The following is a 26,894-nucleotide window of genomic DNA, read 5'->3' as shown; positions in this document are numbered from 1 at the left end:
AATAAAGGTCTCTCTCACACTCTCGTAAAGTCTCTCTCTCTCTATCACTTAAACTATATATACTATGTAACAATATATTTAAATTAAAAAAATGTTTGAAATTTATATTTTTGTATTTATAGTGTATTTATAATTTACTTTTTATGAAAAAATATTATTTATGTATTTTTACAACTGTATAATTTTTATTGCATATTTTTATTAACATTTTAACTTAATTACAAAACACATTTAAACAAAATAACAGACAATGCACATTTTAACAATGCTAAAGAAACTCAACAAAATATTTTTATATATATTCATTATTAATAAAACATTTGTAATAAATAATAATAATAATAATATATCAAAATTTAGACTTGCTCTTACATAATCTAAACGAAAATATGCAGTATATCATTAATTTTTATTAGTAAATGCAATAAATGATGTTTATAATTTACATTTTAAGTTTAAAACAGTAAAGTTTATTATTATTATTGTTGTTGTTATTTTAAAGCTTCATTTATTTCTACTTTTTGTATAAATAAACAAAACATATCATTCTTAAATCCAATACATAATGTTTAAGAACTGTAGCTTATTAGTGTGACTTTCAGTGTTCCATTAGTCTGAATGGTTCTAGTGTGTCCGTTCAGAGTCAGGAATCTCTCTCTCTTCTTTCCCTCAAACTCCCATGTGCCTGCCCTACGTTTTGCGCCGATTCTGGGCTTCTCTCACACTCCGTCTATTGTATCTGTCCTCCTTCTCCCTTTTCTTTTCAAATTCCTCCAAAAGCCGTCGCTCTCTGACCCCACCTCCCGACGGCTGCGTCTAAATGGTGCGATTGTGTGTGTGTGTGCATGTGAACGTCTGTGGAAAGTCTGACGTGAGCGCGGAGAGAGTGTGGCTCGACAGCGCTGCTCAATCCAGGAAACTCCCTTAGAACAACAAGGCATGGCTGACATCCAGAGAGCGCTGCTGTAGCCAAAGTTTGTCTCACACACACTCGTTCAATAAAATGTACACACATGCATTCGGTTCACCCGCACTCGTTTCATTGTCTCGAGAGCTTTTTACTGTCTGTGTGGACACTCGATGGCATCTCGCTTCCCCTCGAGGCGGATAGATTTAGTATGTCTTCCAACAAGAAGACCATTGTGCAGTTCCAAACATTGCATTCTGAACCTCCATCCAGTTGATTTACGGTGATATTTTTGAAGCTATTAAAAATTAGAGGTTAGCAGCATTTAAATCTGCGGTTTTACTATGTAATAGCTGGTGAGAACTTCAAGTTTAGGGGTTGTGTCGCAGACTATAGTGTGCATCGGCATATTCTCTAATCCTCTGCGGTGTCTGAACGCAGCTGTTCGGGTCTATTTGATACTAGTTTACAAGTAGCATTCTGCTGGTACACACACACGCTGATGGTGTGTGTCTGCCCTTATTGCTGTACTGTACTGTTTTGACAACCCTGTTGCTATTTTACAACTATCAGTACATATTGCTACTCTGTCAACATTTGATTTGCTGTTGCAGTTGATAACTAGAAATGTAGCTTGTTTTATTGACTAAACATTGAGCCGGAGGCTACAGAATAGCATGCTAGGTCTTTTACTCTCTGCAGTATGCAACATGCAGTTTTTTTATTGCATCTATAGAATATTGGAATTTTCAACCAAAAAAGGGAGGCATGTAATAAAACACACACACACACACACACTGCATTATTTGCTGTCCTAAAATGCAATTAATTTGAAACACTGCCACTTGATTATTTATTTATTTGTTTATTTACAGAGCCTTTACATTTCTGGGTTTTTAAGTAGAGAAAGTCATCATAGTTGGGTAAACTTAAGGGGGTCGCACACTGGATGCACCAGTGTTTTTTAATATATTAGATAGGGCTGCTCGATTTTGGAAAAAATCATAATCACGATTATTTTGGTCATAATTGTAATCACGATTATTCAAAACGATTACTGTTAAAGTCTAAATTAATAGCGCTCCTGAGAATTTTTTAAAAATAAATATTTCCCAAATTATGTTTAAGAGAGCAAGGAATTTTAACAGTATCCTCTAATATTTTTTCTTCTGGAGAAAGGCTTTTTTTTTTTTTTTTGGCTGGAATAAAAGCAGGTAATATTTCAAAATATTTTGAAACCCATTTTAAAGTCTATATTATTAGCCCCCTTAAGCAATATATTTCTTGATTGTCTGCAGAAGAAACTGTTATACAATGACTTGCCTAATTACTCTAATTAAGCCTTTAAATCGCACTTTGAATCTGAATGCATGTATTATGTGCTGTCATCATGACAATATTAGAAATGAGTTATTTAAACTATTATGTTTAGAAATCTTTCCATTAAACAGAAATTGGAGGAAAAGGGTTGCTAATATTCAAGAGGGCTAATAATTCAAACTTCAACTGTATATATACAGTTATTTTCCACCCTGCAAAGGTAAGAGAAATAAATACAATAGAATAAAAATATAAAACAAACTGTGCTTCAAGCATCTTCACTGTAAGAAAAACACTTTAGCTACAAAAGTCCTTCAGTCAAGAGCAGAGAGGCATGTTCTCCATTTGCTGTTTGATTAATAATCATAAAAACAGGCGGCAGAAGGATTATCGCGCGCTGTCTCTTTAAGGGTTTCTCTTTTGCGTGTCTTTTGATTCTCAACTCGTTTGTTTCTTACACAAATGAGGGTTAATATGAATAATCACTAAACACCTGACTGCATGCTTTTGTTCTGTGTGTGCGCGGCACACAGAATCATGCGGTCTTTCGCGCTTTTAAGAGCAACACGTGTACAACTGGAAAGAAGGCGGTAAATTATGCAATAATCGTTTATCTCAATTAATGGTTTTTCATAATCGTTAGAAGCCAAAATCGAAATCGGATTTTCGATTAATTGCACAGCCCTAATATTAGAGTCAAATGTTTTTGTGAATGTCTTTTTATCACTTTATGATTAGAAAAATACTGCTAACAGGCAGAAAGAGAATACAGTTATAATTTAGTAGAACAAAATGTTGTACATGATCAAGCTAACTAGCAAAGTAAAGTTCATAGACAAAATTTATGGTGGCTTGAGAAAGCCTAGCCTGAAAGTTTGAAGTAGTTTTTAAGAAGTTTGAAACAGCTGGCATAGGTAGAGAAATACATAGAGCAGTGGTTCTCAACTGGAATGGCCATGGGACCCACATTTTTACATGGTCATCAAGCCGCGACCCAGAATTTTAGGAACTATAATATAATTTTAGGAATTATAATTCATTTGTATTTATTTGTTAACATAGTGACAGATAAATCATAAGAAAATCACCTAGACATACAAATAAACAATACTTTTTTGCTGTCATTTAACAAAATGTATCAAATTATAGAAATATTACAGAGTAAAAACGTCAAATACTGTAAACAGTGGTTAGGGTAAGGAAAAGCTCAGTTACCATTAACTAAACTGAACTGTTAATAAAACTTTAACACTGATCCTGTTGAACAGAACGAACCAGCCAATGAAAGAAAAATGATTAAAATGATCATAACCATTTTTATAATAATCACCAGTTATTTGCTCTTCTGCTATTGTGTGGGCCTTCTTGGCCTTTGCTACACAGTGAGCACAGTTAGATGTGCGGAGTGCCTGTACTTGTTTTGAACATGAAGATGTAAGGCACTTTTGTGATGCCCTTAGCTTTTGGAGTCTTCTTTGAAAATAGTCCACAGGTTTGTCCTTGCAACTGGGATTTGGTTTCTAAATGTCGTTTTAATTTAGAGGGTTTCATGCTCTCTTGTGAGAGCACTTCAATACATATGACACACTGAGGTTTTAAGCCTTTTTTTGTCATCAATATATGTAAATTCATACTTTACATATTCGGGGTCGTATTTGCGCTTCCACATGTTTGTTGCTATAATTAAATGAAATTTCACATGTCAAACAGTACGTCACACGTGCATTTCAAAATAAAAGTCAGATATAAGCAAAATGAGTTAAAAGTTAAACTTTTGTTGTTGTTTTGATCACACACTCTGCGACCCACTGAAAATGTTCCCTTGACCCACTTTTAGGTCGCGACTCACCAGTTGAAAAACACTGACATAGAGTATATGTTAGCATGTTTCTAGTATGGATTGACATGTTTCTTGCTAGGCGGTGGGAGGGTTGTTGCTAGATCGGATATGAATGTGGCCAGAAGTTAACGAGAATTATTTATAATATTTATTAAATTTCCCATTTAATGTATTTTATTAATGTCTACCCCCACCCCAACCCTTAACCCAACCATTACAGTAATGTAAAAACAGTAGTTGTATTGAGTATTATTTGTTATCTTTTAAATGCCCAATAAATTTTATTTTTTAATGCCTACCCCTACCTCCACCCCAACCCTAAACCCAACTGTCACAGTACTGTAAAAATATTAATTTTTGTTATACAGTGTCATAAAAAAAATGCTAGGCGGCTACTAAGATGTTCTAGGTTGATTGGTTGCTAAGGTGGTTGCTAGGTGGTTGTTAAGGCATTGGTAGGTGGTTACTAAGGTGTTCTAGGTCATTGCTAAGGTGTTTGTAGGTGGTTGCCAAGGTGTTGCTAGGCAGTTGCTAAGGTGTTGCTATGCAGTTGCTAAAGTGTTTTAGGTTGTTGTTAGATGTTGCTAGGCGGTTGCTAAGGTGTTGCTAGGTGGTCACTAAGATGTTCTGCGTAGTTGCTAGGCTAACATAAATGAGCATGGTTTAAGTATGAATAAGTATGTTGCTAGCATGTTTTTAGTATAAACTAGCATGTTGTTAGCATGAATTTAGTATGCATTAGCATGTTGCTAGTATGTTTCTAGTATGGATTAGCATGTAAATAAAGATATAAATTCTATTTCACTTTTAATTGTATTTGCATATTGATTAAAGTTACTATAGTTATTTAGTGAAGAGCAGCAAATGAATCTCTCATTGTGTTTGGTTTGACAGCAGAGGTGTTAATGTAAGAATGCACAGATCCATAATGAAGCGTTCGACTACTTTAGTAACTGTTTGTGCTCATTTAGGAGAAAATTAATTGTGTTCAAAATAAAACACGCAGGATGGAGCAAAATAGCACTTTTCTGACTGTCCCTTACTGTGAGCGCCGCTCAACGCGAGCTCTCCCGGCTAAACGCAGATTGCGAGGGCTCAAACGGAGCAGTGGTCATAACGTCAAGTAAAAAAAGAAAAAGACAGCTGTGAAACATAACCAGCTTTGTCTTTTTGTAGGAAACACACTTTAGATGTTTTTAGGGCAAGAGGTTTTTGATTTATTGCCGTCTATCACTGAATGTGTCAGGAATATTGAAAACAAAACCAACTTAACCATGCTCATTTCTGCCTCCCCCCTGGATGTACAGCACCCTTTGCATTTACCTTTACTACCTATGCCACGGGCCGACCCTGCTCAGTTATTCAATGAATGCTGATTCAGACTGTTTTAGTTAATGTGTTTTAAATGATTAATTTGAAAAACAGAATAGTCTCGATTCTCCAAAAAAGAGTTAGTATGGATTAGTGTGTTGTTAGTATGTCCAATGTAAAGTCAATGGCAATTTCTATAATGGAAATCTATGGGACAGTTGCTAGGGTGCTGTAAGTAGTTGCCAGGTGGTCACTAAGATGTTCTGCGTAGTTGCTAGGCTAACATAAATGAGCATGGTTTCAGTATGAATAAGCATGTTGCTAGCATGTTTTTAGTATAAACTAGCATGTTGTTAGCATGAATTTAGTATGCATTAGCATGTTGCTAGTATGTTTCTAGTATGGATTAGCATGTAAATAAAGCTATAAAATCTATTTCACTTTTAATTGTATTTGCATATTAATTAAAGTTACTATAGTTATTTAGAGTCTCGATTCTCCAAAAAAGAGTTAGTATGGATTAGTGTGTTGTTAGTATGTCCAATGCAAAGTCAATGGCAACTTCTATAATTGAAATCTATGGGACAGTTGCTAGCGTGCCGTAAGTAGTTGCTAGGGTGTGGCTAGTAAGTTGAAAAGTCATCAGTGATTGGAAAATTAGTAGTCGGAGATAAATAAGCCCAACCTTAAGTCTGTATGACAGGCTGGCGCAAAGTTATGAGGTCACAAAGTTTGGTCCAATAGTAAGTCTACTGGATTTTTCTGAATTTTCCTGGTCAGTTTTTGGAAAACCGCTAGTCGGATCAGTTGGAAAATATATAGCAACTTAATTTAGTATAGTTTGGTGGTTGTAGTATGAACAGCCTAGGAGGAGATGCGTTCTTAAAATAGATGAAGAAGAAGATGGAAGAATAGTAAGTAGTATATTATGTAGTATAACAGTATGTTGGTTTTCTCAAGCCACCATAATTATGTTTGAACATGTAAGAATCACTTAAAAGTGCACTTTTTGGATGTTTTTTTTCTCATTACACTGAAAAAAAGTGTGTTTTTGCTTACAGTGTCTTGCCTTAAGAGAAAAAAAGAAGTGCGATCGGGCAGTTGCTATTCATTCTCTCTGTATGTGGGTGAGTGAGTCAAATGGGAGAAAAGAAGAGATATTTGGGGGTCATTGTGTGTATGTGTGTGTGTACGCGCATGCAGATCAGGGGTCTTCTACTTCAGACGAGCACTTTACTCAGTCCCTGAGGCACCCCTTCTTTCTTCTGCCTCTTTTCAGTGTGTCACAATGAGAAGGCCTCATTTACGGCTAAACAACACACTTTAGATCCACCACTTCAAATGACCCACATTCTCCCAGACACACAACACCACTGCCATACACCTAAACGGCAACTCGACACCACCGGCTCCATCTGACGGCCTACATTTCCCATTATCCTCCAACACAAAAAGACAGAGATACCCGACCGACTGGCCACTGAGCACAACTGGGAACATTTGTTTATTGATGCAGGGAAAAGTTGTGTTTTGACCTGTTAAAATGAACTTTAAATGTAGTCAAGGATGTGTCCTGCCAAAAACGGTTTTATTTGAACACGTTGCTGATTAGTAGGATGTTTTCGCTGCTGTGTCTTTAAGGGTTTTATGTTACAATAGAGTTTTGCTACAGGGGAACATGAGTAGCAAATGTTTATTGTAATATCTGTTGTAAATGTGCATCTTAAACTCTGAATTCATCACTCTAAACATGATATTTGCTGACTGTTTGTTCAAATGCGTATTTAAAATGAGCTGAAACAACATTTTTTTTATTTTTATCTGTTGGGACAACTTAATTTTTTTATGTTCAATCTAGGGCTGCACAGTATATTTATAATAAAATACAACAATATATATGATAATACACGTTTTAGCATGGATATCACAATGTGTGCGTTGAATTGGCATTATTTTTGACCCGGAACTGCAGTTCAGAACAGGGAGTCATTGGAGATTTTTATCTTTTTGGTTTTCCAGTGGAGTACAGGAATGGAATTCGTGTCATAGACAAAGCGCACGCCTATCTGTCGTAACTTTCACGAAACTTACTTATAAGGATTATTATGGTAATTTCATAATGTGAGGGTGTAAGCAAAAGTTTGACAACAGAACTGCTAACAAAAGTGATTTAATGTACAAAAGTGAAACCAGAATAATGTCCAAAATAAAAATATACACTAGTAAAAATAATATAATGAAGTAGCAAATTCAAACAAAGTATCATAACAAAATTCAAATTTATGAATAACCTCACTAAAACTGATGAAAATAAAAAAAGTCCTTCAGCGCCGTGCGCCCCATTCTTTCCTGTTCTGAACTGTTATAAAATAAAATAAAATAAATACAAAGATGACCTTCATCTCTTACCTGATGTCTTTAACCTTACATCTTCTACGTGTTTGCAAAATCGAAGTCGTACGACATCCCTATCCAGAAAAGAGTGAACTTGAGAAGGTAGCTCAAAATGATGGGAAAGAGCCGAGCCAAAAAATAACATACAAATCAATCGAAATAAAAATGAACAAAACTCACAAAATTTCTTAAAGTAGGCAAAAGTAATGCAAAATAATTTTACCCAAATGAAATTTAAGCAAAAACAACGAAAAACGAGATCAAAGGAAAAAGCGCTCTCTCCCACTTTTATTATTGTTTGCAAATGTCATTTTTATTTCTGAAAACTTAATTTTCCATTTGCAGTTCTTTATTTTCGTCAGCAAAATTAACGTTTAATTTCTCCAAAAATAATTTTTGCTTTGCCACTATTGGAGATTTGCATTTATTTATTTACTATTAATAAATACTATTACTATATTTATTTACTAATCAATATTTTATTTTTTGTTTGCAAAACTTTCTTGTATTTTGCAAGTATATATGACTATATAAGTATATATGCCCTAGACTTACTCCATAGTTATTTTAGGATCATATATAACGTAAAGCCGTTGCAGCATCTCAAAACAAAAATGATTGATTAACGAGACATCATTCTTTTGAGGTTTAATGAAGTAATAAAATAATTCAGTTAGAGTCTGTAAATCTTTTTAAATGGTTCATTAAATTAATGAATCATGAGAATCAAATGACAGTCCAATTACTCTTGAGTTTATGTGGGTGTCTTTAACATCAACAACTCATATTATTGCACTGATTTTGTTGTCCTTTTTAAAAGCAGACATGCCCATTTATTATTATTATTTGCCTTCCCTGTTTAAATGATTAGTTGCGCTGTATTTGTTTTAGCATAGTTACTGACTAACATTCAGGAGGTGTTTTACTAGTATTTCTCTATCGGTTTCCACGGATCTCCCTGCACATTCAGTGTTGGGTTGTTTTGTTCTGGTCCAGGAAAAGTCTTTGGCCTGCTCTGTTAATTTGCTTTGCTCTGCAGATGTGCACATCAGATGGTTTGAATTAAATGCTAGATTGCTCTCACAAGGTCAGCTATATGAGAACTCAGAATACCTCTCTGTTTGCCTCTGGAGCTGAGAAAGAAAGACATGTGAAAGTACAAAAAAAATGGTTCTTCTCCTTAAGAAACCTCATTTCTACAGTTCCTCACAGCATTTTTCCTTTTCTTTTTTTAAAACTTAAGCACTGCCAAAAAAAGCCACAAATATCTCATCATATCCAATGGCAAAAAAACTAAAATAAATTCATTTATGAAAGAAATCCAGACATTTAAACAAAAGCCAGTCATGTTTCTGTCAGGCCTGTCACAATAATAAATATATCGACTTATCATGCAATACTTGGTGATGACCTTAATCGTTTTTACCTTTGCAATATGTATTTACAAATTTACAAATAACGTTGACATTTACATTCTACTTCACTGGTGTCAACGTTTATATTTGGACTTATACCTAATAGGATATATAATAGGACATTTACCTTTTTAACATCAAAATATACAATCTAAACAACCTTAAGAATGTGAAGTATTTTAAAGTGTTTTTGGATATTTGCATTATTATGCTTTAGTGTAATCATTATATAATCAGTGGCATAAATTGATCTTAAAATGACAATAACATCGCTTATCTAACAATTTCTGTGACAATATATCGTACAACAAAAAAATCCTCATTGTGACGGGCCTAGTTTCTGTGGCATTTATACTTTCAGTAATGAGAAGGAAGTTTTAAAGCTGTAAAGAGTGAAAATCAGTATTAGCTGATGATATTATTATTATACAGTTTTATGTCATATTATTTTATTTTTTATGAATTTCTTGTAAAAAAAAAAAAACTGAATGCATCAGTGTTTAAAAAAAGACAGTAAACACAAAATAGATGTAACTAATAGTTTCAGAAATCTTTAAGAAGCCACATGACATAATTTTAAAGGTCACTGCTAAGATACTACATCTTAGCATGGTTTAATGTGGGCCCTAATTAGAATGGATAAACTGAATAAAAACTGAGTTGGTTTTATAATGTCAAAGTTTAAGTTTTAGGTGAATAAATATAAAGTAATGCTGGAGATTAAATCAATTTGACATATGGTCTGGTGTAAATTTGTAAATTACCATATCCATCACAAAGAAATTCTAGTCTTTATTACAACTCCTTGAGTAAAACAAGGCTTATAAGAAAATGTTTAGAGAAATAATTTTGCCGTTTACGTTGAGAAAGCTAAAAAGTACACATTGTTCAATGTAAATCAAGTTTCATCATTTTAATCACTCTTTTTTGATTTCTGACATTTATTTAAACCATTAAAATTGATCCTAGAAACATCATATAAGACAAACATTGAATCCAGAAATAAAATATGAAATTTGCTAAATATTACACTAATATTTTAGTACATAATATTCTAGTACTAATATTCTATATTAGAATTGTAGCACTGTTTTCTCTCCGTATATTAATGAATTTAATAAGCCTCTTCTGTTGCTGAGCTGACCCAGGCTGAAGACCTCAAATGTATGTCAGACATGCTTCAAAATCAGTTATAAACACAAACCCTTAATAACCAAATCTGTCCAAATGTTAATGCAAAGTATGAGATTTACAGCTTTACAGTAACCAACTACTGTACCCAAATTGCAAGTCATCATGAATGCATATTGAAAACTCTCATTTCCCTTTTTCCTCTTCTCTTTTAGGCCCTTGTTATTTTTAGTTTGGCACTTGTGGGTCATGGAGCAGCAGAGCTGGGGGTTTCAGCTGATCACCAGAACCGCACAGCCAGACAGATGACCTGCTTAGAGAACCATGAATATCCTCACAACGGATTCTGCTGCAAAAACTGTGAAGCTGGTAAGTCACAGTGAACATCCATCCCTAAAGTTCCTTTGCATCCGTGAGAACTTCCCTTGTAAAATGGCAGTATTGTAAACACAAATTACTCAACTGGCTTAAAGCAAGTAAATTTAAGTAAATTAAAATGATAGGCTTTTTTCAAGATGTTTAAAAGGGCTCTCCAGGATTTTTCAATGAATTGCTGACAAACATCCATCAGTGATGCTATTAGGAGTTGAAGATTTGAACAGAAACAGCATTGCTTTTTTTCAGAGAATGAAACTTCTCTACTTAAAACTCAAAAATTTTCTTTGCGAAATGCTGGTTCCTTATACAGCCATGTCTCCTGAGAGGTATTGTATGCTTTGGGTGGTAAAAGGAGGTGTTTGTGTGGTCTGGAATGGGTGTTAAGTGATCTAGAATGGCAGGAATGGAGGTCTGTGTTTTGCTCTTTGCAAACTTGACGCATATTTAAAACAGAGCAGCTAAACATCTTATCTAATTGATGTATTCAATTGTTTTTAATTGTATACTTCTCAATGAAATGTTTCTGCCATGGAAATAGCCTTTGTTGCTGACAAGGCATTAAAAAAAATCATCATCATCAAAATATAGCAGTTTAATTCACCAAATACACTAATGGAAATAAAGTATCAAAAATGTTGAATTGAGAAATACAATGTTGGAAATTATACAATATGTGAACTGAAAATTAAATGACAATATGAAAAATATTTGCATGGTAAATTAATGACATTCACAGGAAATCTTCTCTGTAGTCAACATTATGTAAAACAATAGATATGAAAAAATGTTATGTATGAAATATATGTAAAATATATAATGTATGATGATAATACACTGAAAATTGTGTACAATTTAAACAATTTAAAACAACTGAAAAAACAAACCCTAAACCTTCTAACAGCAATGAAAACTTCATTATTGTTGGGTTAAGTTTTTCATATAAGAAATGTTTAATATTTGAGTTCTAGATGAAGTGTTTTACAAAAACTGAAAATTCCATGACTAATCTTCGACTCAATATAGCTTTCTGCAGTCTTAATAGTAACATTACTTTTTAAATGGATCCAGTTCTGAAGTAGAAATAATTTCCCTTTCTGCCTTGATTTACCTTTAGTCATTAAGCAGACGATTTTGTCCAAAGCGGCTTATAATTGTGGAGGCATTCAGCGATTCAACAAGAAAAGGCAATACACACAAGTAGTGCTAATTATGGCCCATTTCCACTGAGTGGTACAGTATGGTACGGTTCGGTACGAGTTACCTTTGTCAGCCTTGTGTCTCCACTGTCAAAGGGTTCCAATGGTACCCTTCTGGTGAGCGTGGTGTTCGACAGAAAGTTGCAGTCGACGTCAATCTCGCTTGAACTTCACATATCATATGAGAAGCTTCTTACTAAACAAATGCTTTATATACATAAATTGTTATGTATAAATAAATGGTAATTACTAACCTTTCTATGAACAGGATTTGATTGTAACTGCAAATCAAAGATAATGCAAAATAGCCTACTGTGACTTCTTTGATTGTATATAAAATAAAAAACATTAAAACATTTAAAAACACATACAGAGACTTGCAGTCTCTGAAATGTTACCAATTACAAATAAAAAATACCCAAAACATGCTCCTTTGTTTTTTTTTTGTGCTTCGCTCTCGCGTTTGTCTACTTCTGAAAGGATCGGATGTCAGAAGCACTTCAGTAATCATACACAAGTTTTCATTATCAGCTCAAAAAGTTCGTTATTTAAAATAAAGAAGCACTGCGAGCGATCGTGTGCTTTCTGGAGAAAGTGAAACTGCTCGTGCTTTAGACGGCCTTGCAACAACAACAGGACAACATGGTTTATTTTGGCTTTGTGGCTGTTCATTAAGATGACGACAAGATTTGTTTGAGCTCGGGTCAACCATGTCTCATTATTATATGTATATATTATAACGATGTGATGTCTCGGCTGTGTATTTAAAAATGGTGCTTCCTTTGTTTTCATTCTCTTGCTTGTACATGACGTTTCTCTGTAAACCAATAGCGTTTAGCTATGCGTCTCGCTCTGCCTTTTGGTACCCTTTTATTGTGCTAGGTACCCTTTGGAAAATGGGCATAAAAGTGTACCGACCAGTACCATACCACTCAGCGGAAACGGGCCATTATACAAAGGAACAGGTAGTGCTCAGAGAATCAAGTGCTATAGTGTAAGGGGAGTTTTTTTTTTATTACTTTCTTTTTTTAAAAGAGAAGAGTGTTTCAACAGGTGGTTTGTCAAGCCCACTCAGCTGTGTGAGGCACGCTCAATGTGTTGAAATTAAATGTCTGTCCTGACATGTTTTGTGTAACACATCTTCTCCTCCACTTGCAGGCACTTATGTGAAAGAGAAGTGTACCAGTGGCCAGGTCATGGGCAAATGCTCGCCCTGTGAGAAGGGCACGTATGCAGAGCACCCTACTGGCATGGAGCAGTGTCTGCAATGCAGCCAGTGCCACAGAGGTAACAATTACACTTTAGTTTGCCTCAATATCACAACCAAATGTTTGTAAAAGACCAGATCAGATCTTCCTCTTAAGGTTGTTTAAAGCAAGTCCTCAGGTCAGGTCTGTGACTGGCACTCTGAGACACCGAGACCTCAAGCTTCTGCTATTGTAATTGATTGTTGAGTTTTCCAGTAGACGGCCATCTGTAGTCTGCACTACCTCTCCAGAGAAGCAGATCACTGAGGAATGTAACTTTTATACATCTCGGATGAATAATGGAACACACATGGTCCTCCACATGCTGAGAAGGAAATAACACACCACACGTATCGCCGACAAGTTCTGGACAAACAATTAACTTCTGAATCTTCAGTCGGAAAGTAGAAAATTAGACAAAAACCTTAGTAAAATCTCTGATTATTCTGGCATCTTTGGAAATTCAGACTCTCCTTGGAGCAAGATGAAAAAATGTGCCACATACTGTGATCCGCAAGTGAGACGGAACATCTAAAGCACATTGAACCCATCACAGAATTCCGTAAAGCTATTTAGCCTGTCTGTGGATCCTATGAAGTCCAAGCCATCCATTAAACTGCTGTTTATTTTGATTGGACAGCCGCGCTCACCGTTTATTAAACCATTTGATTTACCTAAACACTCTTTCCCACAAGACCCTGCTGCTTGTTCAGATCCAAATGCGGTTGTAAACACTACATAGTCGTATAAACAAAATCTCGCTCGTCTATTTAGACAATAAGCCTCCCATAGGACTCGCATGAAGACGGGGACATAAGCGGGCCCCCATGAATAGAGCAGAGTCTAGTGTTTCCTGTGCAGGACACCTCGCTTTTGGGAATTTGATCTCCTAAAGTTACGCGTCCTGGGTGTGGCTCCGCTCCTGTGTTCTTTAACTAGCCATTTGTGTGTGCATGAATGACTGATCTGTCCTCTAGTTTGTGCGCCCCTTTGTGTCTGTTGTCCGGGATTGTGTGTATGCGTGTGTTTTAGGATGATGCAGGGTGTGCCTGTATCATGTGGCGTCTTATTCGGTATCTATTTTGCGCAATCAATCACTCCCAGGTTAGACCTTCTGCTTTGCTGAGTCACGAGGGTGTGCTGATTGAGACTTTCATTGCAGTTCGGCTGTTCTCAGAGATTTTTTTTTTTGGCGTATGAAATGTAAAGTGAATTGAGAGTGAAACTGGATTTGTATTTCAGCGTATTTCTGAAGCAGAGTTTTGAATCGAATCTGGATTTATCCTGAAATTATTTCTCATATAACATGTGGAAGCATTCTTGACTGAACCTAATAATGTGGTATATGCACATTTCAGTCAGCCTGCCCCAGGGCTTCCAGTTAATTGTCATCCCATACAAAATCACCACGTTTAAGATCTGATTTCTTTAAAACACAGCCATCTTCACAGCCTGGCTGTGATGTAATCTAATGTGTGTATCAGACCAAACAAGAAGCACAGCATTATATTATATTTTTCTGCGCCATGTCTTTAAAATATGGAAATTAATTTTACCCCAGTATTTTTAATGGAATTTCTGTGCTAACCTTCTGGTATTCTGGTATTATTATTGGTCTTTCGTCTCTTATTATGCTTTAATAACAAATGAATGCTTAAGTCTATTTAACTGAATGTATTGTAATTACATTACAACATCGATGCTGTAAAAGGAACCTTATGTAATGAAAAATATAACATATAAAATATATAATAAATAAAAAACATAAAGCTTTCTCCGAAAGCTCACCATTGGCTGAAAAACACTAGCTGTGCATATAGCCCATTAGGTTTACACCTTAAATGTGTTATCTAAAACTGATATCAGTTATAACAGATTGTGTTTAAATCTGTATTGAATCTTGATTTATCCAGTTCTTAGCTTACAGACTTATTTCTTCCATGCAGGGCTGCACAATAAATCATTTCAGCATCGATATCGCAATGTGCACATTCACTATATATATTCAATGTTGAGTCAAAATTATAGTTGACTAGGAGCTATAGAATTTTATTTAATTACTGTATGTATACAGTATCTATACAATGTTTGGGCAAAAAAAAAAATTTAAGTGCTTCTAGTCCAATATCTACATTACTTGATCTAAGTATTTTTAGATATTAGGAACAGAAATGAAACAAAGCAAAGTAAGAAAAGCTTTTTTTTTTTTTTGCATTGTGATAAATAAATTTCTGTATCTGACTCCTGTTAGACTCTCCAGAAAACCGTCAATTAGTGCTATTCAAAATATTTTGTGAAACCGTATTCATATGGCAATATTTATCGAAGAAATATAAAATATCACAAAATCAGTATTTTTCCAATATTATGCAGCACTACTTCCATGTGTGTTAACTGTTTGCTGAAACATGACTTCAATCATTTACACTTTGAGGCATTATTCGTATAAGATCTGGACTGAATCTGAATCCAGTGTAATTCTAATCATCCAGTTCACACTTACAATGTGTGTTAAGATCAGCTATTACAGCTGTCTGTAGCAAGTATTAGTTTTAACAGATACAGTAAATCATTCTCACTGAATTTGAATTAAACAAATAAGTCTTGATCAGTCTAGATTTAACGTATTTGAATTATTTGCTGAGATAAAAATGACTTGCATGAATTATTTATGGGCAGCATGGTGGCACAATGGGTAGCACAATTGCCTCGCAGCAAGAAGGTCACTGGGTTGAGCCCCAGCTGGGTCAGTTGGCATTTCTGTGTGGAGTTTGCATGTTCTCCCTGTGTTCGCGTGGATTTCCTCTGGGTGCTCCAGTTTCCCCCACAGTCCAAAGACAAGTGGTATAGGTGAATTGGATTTATTAAATTATTTGTAGTGTATGTTTGTATGCAAGACTGTGTGAGTGTTTCCGAGAGTTGGGTTCGGCTGGAAGGGTATCCAAGGCGTAAAACATGTGCTGGATAAGTTGACGGTTCATTCCGCTGTGGCAGCCACTGATGAATAAAGAAACTAAGCCAAAAAGAAAATGTATGAATTAATGAATGAATTATTTACTCTTTGAATCATTAGTCTCTTTAAATCTGAACTGATTCTGAATGGATTCAGTTCACACTTCAGAGTGCATGTTAAGACTTTCATAAGTCAGCTGTTCTTTATGGAAAATATTAGCTGTAAAGGATTGATCCAGAACACTGTTCGGAGTCCTATTTGTAAAATGTGCATTAGCTGTTTGCTGAGACACAATTGACTTGTATAATTTGAGTAGTGGATTTGTATAGTGGATTCTCTATTCATGCATCCTTTCCTTACTTTCCTTTCCTTTTTCCTCTCATTTCAGATCAGACTGTGGTTGCAGAATGCACCAGCACAAGCAACACTAAGTGTGATTGCAAATTTGGCACCTTCTGTCTGCCGGATGAACCATGTGAAGTGTGCAAGAAATGCACCAAGTGAGTTCCTATTTTCTTCTGCAATGTGCTCTTTCCATTTGTTTTTTTTTTCTGCGGCACAACACCCTGATGAAAGCAAACAGTCCCGACACTCCCACCCTCTATTCTCTTAACCTTTCGGCTTCTGCTTTAGATCAGCACATCCACTGAGTCAGATCCCTTTCTCACTGATTCAGTCTCTCCACCTTTAAGCCCTTAGGCTTTCACTGTTCTATTCAGAATGACAATCATTTACGGACACCTATTTTAAGCCTTCGCCTTCACACCTTTTCTAAAAGGCCTATTTTTTGACCATGGTTTTGCAGGTGCAAAGCTGATGAGGAAGAAGTGAGCCGGTGCACTCCCACATCCAATACAAAGTGCAGGAGACGCCCCTCTCACCCGACAGAAGGCCCGACAGAAAAACCATCAGCCTCAAATAGCACTGGCACTATATGTAAGGCAAACACATGCACACAATAGCCTGAAAGTCACTTGATATCAAATAATATCTTTGTTGTATAATTATGGATTAAAGGAAAAGTAAATTCAATCTTCTCTTTTTTTTTTTTTTTTTTTTTTTTTTTTAGTTCTCATTGTGTCGATTCTGATTCTACTGGTCATATGCGCGATAGTCTGTGCAGTATTGTTTTTGAAGAGACGGCGAAGACAACAAAGTGGTATGTCAGAAATCATTCTCTTGACTCTTTGTATTAACAGATTTTTTTCTGCAAACTGATGACATTTCTTCCAAATTTAAAAGAAAAATGTCATTTAGAGCAGTGCTTCTCAACCACGTTACTGGAGGACCACCAACTCTGCACATTTTCCATATCTCCTCAACCAAACACATCTGAGGCACATTATCAGCTCATTACCTAAGTCTTTAAGACCTGTAAAGTGTATGACAGAAAAGGAGACATCCAAAACATGCAGTTTTGGTGGTTCTCCAGGAAAGTGGTTAAGAAACACTGATTTAGAGCATACAATGGTATTCGGGAAAAAGGTGATTTTAAAGTTTATATGTATTTTTAGACAACACAATGTCAGTGTTTTACCTTCAAATGGGTTTAAAAAAACTTATTTGGTGAAATAACATCACTTTTCAGTCAAGGTTTTAAATAAAACCTTGTTATTTTGATAAATTGTCATTTACTGACAACGAATGCTCTAAATTACATTTTTTTAAAATGTGAAATTTGGAATAAATTTCAGATTTTTATTCAGATACAATAAAAATTATTTAATTTTACTCAAACCCATAAATAATAAATTCTAAGAAATATATAAGATATATGAGCAAGTAGCAGTGCAATTTGGCTGTATATCAGTGTCCCACCAGTGACGATATACAGCCACTTAGCTCTGCTACAATTGTTATAATGCGTTTATACACCAGTTTGACAGCATAATTTCAGTCTCAGAACCCTTTTGTAAGAAGAACTACTTTCTTCCGCCATTCCTTCTCATCTGCAGCTGACGTCAGAACAGCAGGAACCATTGCTCATTCACTAACGTCATTTTAGAGCTAGTGTTTGAATGATTCTTTAGCGTAATGTCTAAAGTGATGATAAAAAGGTGATTATGCCCACATTTTAAGATTATAAGGCTGAACAGCATGAAAGCCGTCAGTCTATAGAGATTTCCCAGTATTTCTCTGTTGCAATCGGGAGATCATAATATTACTATGGTATAAATACAGCACTACAACATACAAAAGAGAGATTTTGACTAAAAGTAATTTACCTGTTTAATACTAATTTGATCAGCTGTAGTTTATGCTACTTTCTCTTAGGGCCTATTATGCGGTGTCTGTTGTCATCTTATGGATGAACATCGTTAACTTTGTTTGCTCAAAGACAGGCTAATGGCTGCCAGAAATTATACATATTTTAAAATAGGCACTATTCTTATAAATAAACTGCATAGTTGCTATCTAAACAACTACAATATCAACTAAAATGCCTCAAAAGTACATTATGTTTTCCAACAGCAGCAATGTTTGTCAAACTGTAGAACGTCTTCTGCTTGTTGCTGTATATGGGCGGAGTAATACACAAGGGTGAAGGGTTAAGTGGCTGTACAAGTGCTGTTATTTGCAGAATATCACATGGCTATCAGCCAATCAGATTCAAGAACCAGACAGAACTATTGTGTGTTTGTGTATATACGATATATATCAATATATATATATATATATATATATATATATATATATATATATATATATATATATATATATATATATATATATATATATATATATATATATTCAATTTCATATTTATCGCTATTGAAACTGCTTCAAAACTGACGTTTTTGCTGGCAACTTTATTTCAGAGACTGATGGTAATCTGGAGGAAGTGAAGGTTCCTATTGTAAGTATCTGTTGACTTTTTAATGTTTTATTGAGTTTTGGTTCATGATTGTTTACACTATACTGTTAATATTAAAATAAATTCATTATTTTTTGAGCTGATTATTCATTTAATAATAATAATATTTTTAATTATTTTATTTTTAATGATTTAAACTCCTAGTTTAATTAGCTTGTTAACATTATTCAGGATGAGTGTCCAAGATCAGAAGAGGAGCAAGAGAACAGCCGAAATGCAGGACTGGAGAAAGAGGAGGAGCACCGGCCAGAGTCCCGGCCACTCTTAACACAAGAAACACAGGAAACAATCAGCAAGAGCATCCCAGTGGAGGATGAGGATCGAGGACTGGGAGACAGCCTGCCAAACACAACCAGCTCTTCCCAAACCAGTCTATCGGCACTCCCTCAAATCATTGGGGATTCACCGCGATCCAGCCCCCCGGCCCAGAGACCGACCGACAGAGATCAGACTGAATCATGGCCACGGGTTAGTGAGAATAACATCTACCCCACAGTTTTCACACTGCACAATGCCTGAAACAACAGGATAGTGCTGTGAAATGTGTGGACGTATTCTTGTATGCAAGTAGAAGTCTTTTTTATTGAAAATGGTACTGGTAAATACATTCACAGCTTTACTAAGCCTAGCTTTTATTCTTCTTTTATAGGAAGACGATCCTCCCAGAAAACTCCTCCCTTTGCTCGGTAAGATATTGCTTTGTGAAACAGCATTTGTTGTTTTAACATTTAAAATTGATCTTGATCACTAGCACAATATGACAATAAAACAGTTTAAGTGGTTCAATAACTGGGTCAAAGGGCACTACAAACAAAGGCTCTGAATCATTTTAAAATTAAATGAAGTTAATTTGATTGTGGAACCGGTAAAAAAACAGATAAGATGCACTACCATTCAAAAGGTTTATGTCTTAGGAAAAAACCAAAAGCAAGGCATAATTTTTTCATTTTAAAAATACAAATATATACAGTAATATTTTGAAATGTTTGTACAATTTTAAGTGCACGTTTTCTAGTTTATTATGTATTTAATTTTTGTAATGAACTTCTGCAATCGTTCTAATGTCATGGACTTATTATCATTATTAGTACAATGGAAATGGTTGTCCTGGAATCCGTTTCCCAAACAACGACATAACTCGTGGCTGAACTATTATAGTACAATGCATCGTTTGGGAAAAGAACAATGTAGTGATGAGTGTTAAAACCATAGTTGCTCTGTCACAGAGCCATCATTTGAACCACATTAGTTGTAATGTAAAACGCCCATAATGACGCTCTAAACAGGGTGGAGTATCTACTTCTTTCGAGAAAAAAATAATTAAATTATTAAATTATGCAAATTATTTTGTTTTACACGCACACACTTTTTAATGAAAATCCAATACTAGTTTAAGTAAAAACATGCACTAGTTTTCCATATTAATTGAAATATGTAAATGGCACATATGGGGCCTGTGTTTCCTTTACAAATATTATTGAGAATATTTAGTATTCTATTCTAAAACAAAAAAAACACTTAGCTAACACATATTCTAATCTCATATTTAAAAAGTATCCTACTTAATAATAATTTTTATTATCACTAATTTATTATTATTATTGTTATTATTATTATTAATAGTAGAATATTGTTTATAAATTTTTTTATCATTCACACACACATACACTACGATCAATTTAGTTTATTCAAGTCACGTATATCGCATGTCTTTGGACTGTGGGGGAAACCGGAGCACCAGGAGGAAACCCACACGAACAATGAGAGAACATGACAACTCCACACAGAAATGCCAGCTGACCCAACCGGGACTCGAACCAGCGACCTTCATGCTGTGAGGTGACAGTGCTAACCACTGAGCCACCGTGTCACCTTAAACCTAAAACTAATTCAATCAATTCTGATTTATTTCATGTGTTCTCACTGAATAAGCATATCATTTATTTCAGAAAGCAATCTTTGGAAAGGTTGTGTACAACTGAAAAATTATTTTTACAAATATAATTACATACTGTATTACTTCTGACCAATTTAATGCATCCTTATTTTAAAAAGGGGTGTTTTTGTTCACAAAAATGTATTTTGAATGGTAGCATACAGTACTAAATTAAATCTAAGAAAAATATTAAATGAATATATATTTATTTCCAAAAATACACAGTAAACAATATATTTATTAAAAACATTCATATTATTATTTTATTATAAAAACACATTCAACAAGAAACCTATTTGATTAACATGTCATTTTAATAAAAACCAAATATTTAATAAAAATGAGATGTATACATATTTCAAATCAATTCTGTATTATTTATTATCAATTGTCTGCATCTTTACGTAATGTATAATCTACTTTTAAACTTTTTTGTTATTTATTATTTTTTTCCTATTATGTCTGACCCGGATTAAATCTTACTTCTTAGGTGAAGAGGAATCTCTGAGCAAGAGCTTTGACCTGTTTGACTCTCTGGACGTGCGGTACCACAACAAGTTCTTCCGCAGCATCGGCGTGAGCGACAACTCCATCAAGCTGGCCGAAACCCAGCAGCCCATGGACAAAGTCTACGACCTCTTGCGGGTATGGATGCAGAAAGAAGGCCTGCGGGCAAACATTAACACGTTACTACAAGCACTGCTGGACCTAGACCAGCGCTATTCAGCAGAACACATCGCCTCTAAGGCTGTGGAAAGAGGCTACTACAAATACGAGTGATGCCTCTATAAAGACTGCAAGACGTTATCATGGAGAGGTGTTGATTCAGTTTGAATTCTCCCCTGTTGGGCATGAACTGAATGGAGATTTGGCAGAATCACCCTCTCTGTAGCGCCCACAGTGGGTTTACAAGCCAACACTGGACCCTTTTTAAAAGGATTTACACTGGCTATCAGCAGAGGGCGCTGTTTTCCCTCTCTATAGTGCATTGTGGTGTTACTTCATGCACTGGCCTCAGGCTTTCAGGTTGGTCTAAAGCCTGCATATAGATGTTTTTAAACCTTTGGTTTCACCAAATGTTCAAACTTAAACAAGCGTTATGTAGTTTTAGTGAATATCCTCACACTACAATTTGTCGTATTTCAGCCTCTGCTACAAACCTGGTTACAAATAAGCCTCAAGATAGGAGTTGGTTTGGATTTCAGACGAACTGTTTTGTCAACAGTTTAGAGTTTCAATTGAAGTTCAGAACATTCATTTTCTGGTCGGGTTGTTACAGAATATTTTTGATTTCAGTCTATTTTTTTTGTTTGTTTGTTTTTTCTTCCCTTTCTTTGGTGCATGGCGGAAATGTTTTCGTCTGTTCGATGTTTCCTGCCTTTTCCATTTTTGTTTGTTTATTTAAATAAGTGATGTATTTATTTTGTATGGTGTAATTACGTATTATTTATACCTGTTACCAATATTCGCCCGCAGTAAGTGTTCGGAAACTTTTTGTTTTTGTTTTGTTTGTTTTTTCATGACTGAGATGCTGAATTTTCCGGCCCTTTCACGAACCCCATTTCGCTTCGTTTCTGCGTTTACTACAGACGCATAATTTCTTCTTATTTGAATCGCAAGACACGTCCTTGGCTGTTGAACGTTCACAGCGAACGATGTTGAATATGTTCTGAAAACATTAAGAGAAGTACCACGGTCAGTATCTCTTGGACGCTGCTTCCACAAGGTTGAATTGATGTCGAGATTATGGAGGCATTTGAAAATCTGTTTTTATATGCAGTAGTGCACAGGTACGTGTTTCTAAATAGATCAAAGATGAAGGAAATTTATGCTCCTCCAGAAACTACTTACAGTTTAATTACATTTGTTTAGTATGTATATAGTCGTCAAGAATTCTATTAAACGAAACTAATAGATATATATTTATGCAAGCCCTAAGAGCACAATGCAATGAAGTACTGCCTGAAAAAACACAGAAGGAACAAACTTAAATGATTTCAACGAACAAGCTTTAGGGATGTTTAGGGCTTAAATTCATTTTCGTATTCGTAAATGAACTGTGACATCTGACTCGGCTGAATAGCTATGTTAGCTGGATGTGTTTTCAGAACACAGATCTGAAATCAGCTTTACCTTAATGAACATTTTTCTTAATGTGGAGCAAAAAAAAAGAGCTGAAGTCAGATCAGAACAAAATGGTTCTTCCTCCTTCCAGCTTTGTTTAATTTTGAGAGTTGTCGTACAGTGCAGGCACTGCCACCTTTTGACAAAGAGTTGAATAGCCAGAGAAAAAAAACCTGCATCAATTTCAAGGGACTTTTTTTCACATCTTAAACGGGCTTCTGCATCTTTCATCATTTGCACTGAGTTAAACATGGAGTGTCTCTACAGATGCAGGTGCAGGAGTTTTTACCTCTAATTCAGTGCCATTGGTTTTTATACAGTTTTGTTAGTTTTATATTGACTCCACATTGTTCCTGCTTAGACGCCTCTAACACAGATGCATGTGTCATTTCTTGCTCATTCTAAGCTTTATTCTCCACGGTATCACTCAGAGTACACGTTTTGTATGTTTTATTTCCCCTTAGACAATTGTTTGCTCGTTTAAGAATGTATGTTTGCTGTTGCAAAGCTGTTTGTAGAAAGTTTTTGTTTTAAAATTACAAAAAATAAATAAAAAAAATACCAAAACAACTCGTTACGTTGTTGTTTCTCCTTTAGAATCAAAGAAATAAGTATTTTCTACTTCAGATTTTATTTATCTTTTTCACAAATTGTGTTATGGTGATAAGATTTAATTATACATTCATTCATTCATTTTATTTTTGGCTTTGTCCTTTTATTAATCAGAGGTCATCAGGCCATTGGTGGACTGAACCACCAACTTTCCAGCATATGTTTTAGGCAGCGGATGTCCTTTCAACTGCAACCCAATACTGGGAAACACCCATACACTCTTGCATTTACACACATACACTATGGCCAATTTAGCTTATCCAATTCACCTATAGCGCATGTCTTTGGTCTGTAGGGGAAACCGGAGCACCCAGAAGGATACCCAAGTGAACTAGAGGAGAACATGCACACTATATACAGAAATGGCAACTGACACTGACCCAGCTGGGACTTGAACCAGTGAACCTTCTTGCTGTGAGGCGACAGTGCTAACCACTAAGCCACCATTTCACCTAAATAACTTAGTATTATTAATGGCCATTTAAATAATGTTAGAATTTTATGATTGTTTTTACAAATATATTATAATTTGTTTATATAAAAATTATATATATATATATATATATATATATATATATATATATATATATATATATATATATATATATATATATATATATATATATATATATATATATATATATAAATATATATATATATATAATTGTATATAAACAAATTATAATATATTTGTAAAAGCAATCATAAAATTCTAACATTATTTAAATGTCTATATATATATATATATATATATATATATATATATATATATATGTGTGTGTGTGTGTGTGTGTATACATATACATATACACACATGTATATAAATTTATATGTATATGTGTGTGTTTGTGTTGCTAATAGAGAATAGCTAAAATCTGTACACTTTGTTAAAATATGGATATATATTATATACAGCACTATACTGTTATATACACATTATATACAGCACAAAATGGAAGAATGGTATCAAAGGCTTACGTTCATTCTTCTGACTGCTGAATTTTTTATTAACATTTATTTTTATTAACAATTATTTTTAAATTAACATTTTCATAATGTACATTTATGTTTAAAACCTAATGTACCATAATGTTTCATAATGTACCAAAGTACACCCAGGCTTTAAAAATGGCTTTAAAAATGGTAATTGATTATTTATTATTTTAATATTTATCTCATTCTACTTACTTGATTTGGCTGAGATCAAGAGGTCACCTTGTAAAATGTTTAATATAAAATCAAATTGAAGGCAATGATTACAAAATCAGTGAATGTAATCTAATATATATATATATATATATATATATATATATATATATATATATATATATATATATATATATATATATATATATATATATATATATATATGTATATATATATATATGTATGTAGCTGAGTCAGAATATGATATTTAACAGAGCAAGGAAATTAAAAAAATAATATATATATATATATATATATATATATATATATATATATATATATATATATATATATATATATATATATATATATATATACACACACACACATACAGTGGTTAACTCATCTAGGCTGTTACTTCATTTCATGTTACAATAGAAACAATCTTTTAAAAATTTATTCAAACACACACACTTATATAATAATAATAATAATAATAATAATAATAATAATAATGATACGAGTTGAGGTATCAGGTTGCCACAAATTTTTTTTTTTTTTTTTTTTACCAGACATGCAGTGACTCCAGGTCATCTGAAATTGAAAAAATGCCTGTAGCAAAATGAATGAGTATAAATCTGGTATAAATGCATGTTTTCAGTCTTCATGAAGGGTCTCGGCTGGTTATCTCCAAACCCCTCTGCAGGCTCCAGAACATCTTTAGCCCATCTATGAAGACTGAAACTGTGTCCCTGAGGCAAAAGCCTGCACACATCCCTATGTGACATAAAAGCACATCCAATTCATCATCAAATAATTTTTTGTGCTGCTCTCACAAACAGATGTTAAAAGACGTTATTCAACAAATAACAAGCTGAAAAAAATCACCATAGTGTCGGGAAGCTGCACACAAAAATGCTCTTCAAAAAGTAATATATCTTTCTTCCCCGTATGAGGCCTAAAAAGCTGAAGACTTGAAGCGCTTCAAAAACATTGTTTCGTTGGTGACTCTCACTTAACATACAGAATAATATATAAGCTGCAAATACATTCTTCAAAGTAAATTTCCCTTTGTTTGTTGATTCCACATCATTATATTGAAAATAGGGCTGGGACTTGAGTTTTGAAATTTGACGATTTGATTCACAAGCTGGCGAATCGATTCATTTTGGCCTAGTAGTGATTCAGATTCAGGCATAATACAGTGAATAATATGGTGAGTACATTTAGCAAAATGCTCATTAGAGCTTATTTCTCTAGATTTTTTGCTGACGTAATTGTTGTCTTTGCGCGGTTCAGCATTGGACGAAAGGTGATATTCTGCAAATTGGCAAGTTTCAACATACCTGTTCTTTTAGACTAGGCTAATGAGAAATATGTCATTTTGTAAATCAATCGGTGCTTGTACTAAGGTAACAAATGTGTGAAGCGAAAAGAGCGGCTAAACGGTATTCCTATCGTTTAAATTAAATGATAAAATCGGCGACGCTGTGACGCAGTAGTGTTGTCGCCTCACAGCAAGAGGGTCGCTGGTTGGAGCCTCGGCTGGGTCAGTTGGCGTTTCTGTGTGGAGTTTGCATGTTCTCCCCGCGTTCACGTGGGTTTTCTCCGTGTGCTCCGGTTTCCCCCACAGTCCAAAGACGTGTTATAGGTGAATTGTATGCTATCCATGGTGTATGAGTGTGAATGAGTGTGTGGATATTTCCCAGAGATGGGTTGCAGCTGTAAGCATGTGCTGGATAAATTGGCAGTTCATTTCGCTGTGGCGACCCCTAATTAATAAGGGAAAGAAAATTAATGAATGAATAAATGATTAAAATCAGAAAAACAGAACTTGATAACAGATTTTAAACAGATTTTATATCAAAAGTAACACTGTTTATTGTTATCTATTAGGTGGGAGGTAAACTAAATTAAACTAAAGTTTACGTCTAGTTCAAACATATATTCTTGAGGTTTGGGGCAAGTTACCAAAACCATTTTAACTCACTCATTCAGCCATCCAAAATGTAGGTGACTTGTTTTTCTTTAGGTTAGAACTTTAAATAAATATTTTTATTTGCGTGAGAAAGAAACTGACCATTTTTAGAACACATCTAACATGTTTCT

At 34.5% G+C, this 26,894-nt stretch overlaps 2 protein-coding genes across 3 annotated transcripts in view; both read left to right on the top strand.

Moving 5' to 3' along the window:
* The window catches only part of tnfrsfa (tumor necrosis factor receptor superfamily, member a), a 47,380-nt gene extending 25,309 nt beyond the window's left edge, over positions 1-22,071 (top strand). Inside the window, exons 2-10 of the mRNA NM_131840.3 lie at positions 10,534-10,687; positions 13,051-13,179; positions 16,481-16,592; positions 16,898-17,028; positions 17,162-17,251; positions 18,912-18,949; positions 19,139-19,435; positions 19,617-19,653; positions 21,394-22,071. Coding sequence (NP_571915.3) covers positions 10,534-10,687; positions 13,051-13,179; positions 16,481-16,592; positions 16,898-17,028; positions 17,162-17,251; positions 18,912-18,949; positions 19,139-19,435; positions 19,617-19,653; positions 21,394-21,683 — 1,278 coding nt within the window. The 3' untranslated portion in view covers positions 21,684-22,071. The remainder of the gene's footprint in view (positions 1-10,533; positions 10,688-13,050; positions 13,180-16,480; positions 16,593-16,897; positions 17,029-17,161; positions 17,252-18,911; positions 18,950-19,138; positions 19,436-19,616; positions 19,654-21,393) is intronic.
* Positions 22,072-25,961: 3,890 nt separating this feature from the next.
* The window catches only part of cyb561a3b (cytochrome b561 family, member A3b), a 64,516-nt gene continuing 63,583 nt past the window's right edge, over positions 25,962-26,894 (top strand). The window contains exon 1 of one of the 2 annotated variants that reach the window (XM_087300098.1): positions 25,962-26,001. The gene's annotated coding sequence lies outside the window, so the exon portion shown is untranslated. The other variant, XM_087300099.1, reaches the window with a different exon arrangement.

Source organism: Danio rerio, chromosome 21 (genome assembly GCF_052040795.2).
Source record: "Danio rerio strain M-AB ecotype USA chromosome 21, GRCz13ab, whole genome shotgun sequence".
Taxonomy (NCBI): Eukaryota; Metazoa; Chordata; class Actinopteri; order Cypriniformes; family Danionidae; genus Danio; species Danio rerio.
The sequence above is the reverse complement of the archived record's forward strand: the minus strand, read 5'-3'. Positions and strand labels throughout refer to the sequence as shown.